The sequence below is a fragment of the Anopheles merus genome, chromosome X (genome assembly GCF_017562075.2).
Source record: "Anopheles merus strain MAF chromosome X, AmerM5.1, whole genome shotgun sequence".
Classification (NCBI taxonomy): Eukaryota; Metazoa; Arthropoda; class Insecta; order Diptera; family Culicidae; genus Anopheles; species Anopheles merus.
Genome location: NC_054081.1, coordinates 26,564,850 through 26,568,755, shown reverse-complemented (window position 1 = coordinate 26,568,755; position 3,906 = coordinate 26,564,850). Strand labels below are relative to the sequence as shown.

Sequence of the window (3,906 nt, the reverse complement as noted above, 5' to 3'; positions counted from 1 at the left end):
AAAGTGAGTGAATGCGCATAAAAAAGTGAGTTTGTTGTAAAAAAGTGGTGAATGGCGAATAAAAAAGTGAGTTTGTTGTACAAAAGTGAGTTGATGGCGCATTAAAAAGTGAGTTTGTTGTGAAAGAGTGAGTGAATGGTGCATTGAAAAGTAAGTTTGTTGTAAAAAAGTGAGTGAATGGCGCATTAAAAAGTGAGTTTGTATAGGGATTGGCGCATGAAAAGGTGAGTTTGTTGTTAAAAAGTGAGTGAATGGTGCATAAAAAAGTGAGTTTGTTGTTAAAAAGTGAGTGGATGACGCATACAAAAGAGAGTTTGTTGTAAAAAAGTGAGTGAATGGCGCATAAAAAAGTGAGATTGTTTTAAAAACGTGAGTGAATGGCGCATTAAAAAGTGAGTTTGTTGTAAAAAAGTGAGTGAATGGCGCACAAAAAAGTGAGTTTGTTGAGTGATTGGCGCATAAAAGTGAGTTTGTTGTAAAAATATGAGTGAACAATCGCGAACGTTTCGGATGATTTTGCGGTGGCTGAATATTTACCGCTGTGTGTTGAATTTCCAAAGTGCAAGAGAAAGTGTATTCATTATGTTGCCCTATTTATAATTTTTCTATGATTGCCACTCACGCGAGTGGCAACTCACCCGCTACTCATCATTTCCTACCGTGCTCATTCTCACTTGACGAAACTCACTTTCGTCAAGTTATCATTTGACATCCAAGCGAAGCGTCAACATACTCCCCCCCATGACAGAATGTCATGAACAAAAACAAACTACACGTGCTGCTAATCGGAAGGCTTCGCAACAGGCAACAAGCAAATTTTAGCTACTGGACGCGTAACTATTCCTTTTGCCGTTTTCAACTTCACTACACGCGTAAGCTGATCTTCTCCTGGGTGTACATCGATGATGCGAGCAAGTGGCCATCGGGTGATAGGGAGCGAATCGTCCGCAAGGATGACCAGTCTGCCAGGTACTATTTCGCTACGATTCACTACCTTATTATCCTTCTGCATTTCCTGCAGATATTCGGTTGTCCAATGCTTCCAAAAGCGTTGCACAAGCAATTGCCAGCTCTGCAATTCGTCTAACGTGTATGGTTTCAGTCGTGTGTAGTCGGGAACCGGGACAGCATGCATAGAAGAACCGATCAGGAAGTGCGCCGGCGTAAGCGCTGCCAAATCATTGGGGTCATCCGTCATTGGTAACAAAGGACGCGAGTTCATTGCCGCTTCTATTTGCTGCAGAATGGTGCTGTATCCCTCGTAAGACAGCCTCGAACTGCCTAGCTGCCTGTAGAGATGTCGTTTGGCCGTCTTAACCGCTGCTTCCCACAATCCACCAAAATGTGGGGCCTTAGGTGGGGTAAAGTGCCAAGTTATGCCCCTGTCCGAACAGTTGGATGCGATGACGTTTTGTTGCTGTTCGTTCTGTAACATATCAAACAATTCATTAAGTTCGTGTGCCGCACCTTCAAAGTTTTTTCCGTTATCGGAGTATATGTCCGATGGTAATCCTCGCCGGGATGTGAAGCGATGTAATGCGGCCAAGAAGCCTGCCGTGGAGAGATCGCCCACCAGCTCCAAATGCACTGCCTTCGTTGAAAAACACACAAACACACACAAGTAGCATTTAGCGGCAGCGGCTCTCTTGTGTGCGGGTTTCAGATACAGCGGGCCGGCATAATCCACTCCAGTTATGGAAAACGGCCGGCTCGGGGTGATGCGTTCATACGGGAGTTGACCAGTTTGTTGTTGTGTCAGCTGCGGATCCTGACGAATGCAACGAAAGCAATTCCTCACTACGTTTTTTACTAGCCGACGTCCATCGAGTGGCCAATATTCCTCACGTATCCGGGAAAGTAGTAGTCTTCCCCCGCCATGCATCAGCTTCTCATGTATGTGCACCGCGATGAGATGAGCCAGCTGATGGTTTTTGGGAAGCAGGATGGGATGCTTGAACTGGTACGGTAGCTGTGCAAGTTTCAAGCGGCCTCCTACTCGTAATATTCCATCGTTGTCGAGAAACGGATTCAATCGCCGTAGAGGTGATTGTTTTCGTACCATTTCTCCCTTTTTCAGCAGTTGGATCTCTGATGAAAACTCGTGCTCTTGTGCCAGTTTACAAAGCACGATTTTAGCTGCTTCTATAGCCTCAGGGGTGATCGGTAATGCTGCTGAGGTAACTTGTGATGACTGTAGTGTACGTGTCTTGTGTTTTGTGTTGTGTATGAAACGTGTGCAGTATGCAATTATATGTACCAATTTGGTGTAGGACGACGACAAATTGAACCAATGGTGAGTGGTTTGTATACTTGCAACTACAGCACTCACCTGACGAATTTCCATATCCGTTTCAGCAGTCAGTGATGGATTTGACATTGGCCATTTGGAGGGGGATAGCGCCAACCATTCAGGACCACAGCTCCAAATCGATCCTTTTAGTATTTCAGCTGCTGACATCCCTCGAGACACCAGATCGGCGGGATTCGATGAACCGGGAATGTGTTTCCATTGACGAGGGTGCGAATAGTTCTGGATCTCAGCAACACGATTCGCCACGAATGTTTTCCAGGTGTTGGGTGGAGACGCTATCCAGTTTAGCGTTACCGTCGAATCCGACCAGAAAAACGATTCGGTTGTGTCGATTCCCATAGCGCGTCTAACACGATGATGAAGATGTGCTCCTAACACGGCCGCGCAGAGCTCCAATCTTGGTAATGTAACTCGTTTTAGTGGAGCTACACGCGATTTCGACGCGAGCAGGCTGACTCGTACTCGTCCCTGCTGGTCCTCACAGCGCGCATAAATGCAGGCACCATAAGCAACTTCTGACGCGTCTGCAAATGTATGGAACTGTATTTTAGAGTTAGGTAAGAGCACATACCGTTCGCTTTTGAAGCTTTCCAAATCCTTCCAGTCGTCAGTAACCGATTTCCATTTGTTACAGATGTGTACAGGGACCGGATCGTCCCATCCGATTTTCTGCAGCCACAACTCCTGCATTAGCAATTTCGCGCGTATGATGACTGGAGCGATCAATCCAAGTGGATCAAACATTCGAGCAATGTTTGACAATATGGATCGCATGGTGAGGTTGGCGGTTTCCATTATTGCAGTCGACTCAAAGCACAAAACATCTAGTTCGGGCTTCCATGCGATACCAAGTGCCTTCACAGTCTCGTTCGGCACAAACTGCAGTGATGACTGTGTACCGATATGCTCTGCTGGTAAACCACTTAGTACGCCTAAACAGTTGGATGTCCACTTCCGGAGTTCAAACCCGCCCTTGGAGAGTAACTCGGAAAGTTGCTGACGAAGCTCGCGAGCTTCACTCACGCTGTTAGCTCCGCCAATGAAGTCGTCTACATAAAAATTGTGTCTCAGTGCGGGTGAAGCTAGTGGAAAGTCAGCACCTTCATCTTCCGCAAGCTGCAGCAATGTACGAGTGGCCAAGAACGATGATGGAGACAAACCATATGTCACAGTATTCAGCTCGTACAATTCAATCGGCGATTGCGGTGAGAAACGGAAGAAAATGCGAACCAATCGTCGATCATCCGGATGCAGCACAATTTGTCGATACATTTTGGCGATATCAGCTACGACAGCAATCTTATAGGTGCGGAAACGCAAAATAATATCGATGAGTTCATCCTGAACTATGGGTCCAACCCGCAGAGTTTCATTCAGCGAAAAGCCAGTTGACGTTTTAGCCGAGCCATCAAAAACTACTCTGACCTTTGTGGTGGTACTTGACGCTTTAAAAACTGGTGTGGTGTGGTAAATAATAAGCAGCTGTATCATCACAATCAGTGCTTATAGGAGACATGTGACCCAGTGCTAAGTACTCCTTCATAAAGTCTTGGTACGCTTCTCGAAGTGCTGGATCTCGTTCCAATCTCCGCTCG

The 3,906-nt window shown here is 46.2% G+C and overlaps 1 protein-coding gene across 1 annotated transcript; it reads right to left on the bottom strand.

The window, feature by feature from the left end:
• Positions 1-994: 994 nt before the first annotated feature.
• Positions 995-3,583, bottom strand: LOC121597301 (the record flags this gene model as incomplete). The annotated part of the gene is made up of 2 exons (XM_041922953.1): positions 2,330-3,583; positions 995-2,206 (listed from the first exon to the last, which is right to left on the bottom strand). Coding segments are annotated over exons 1-2 (2,466 nt in total), but the record flags the coding sequence as incomplete, so codon positions are not given.
• Positions 3,584-3,906: the final 323 nt, after the last annotated feature.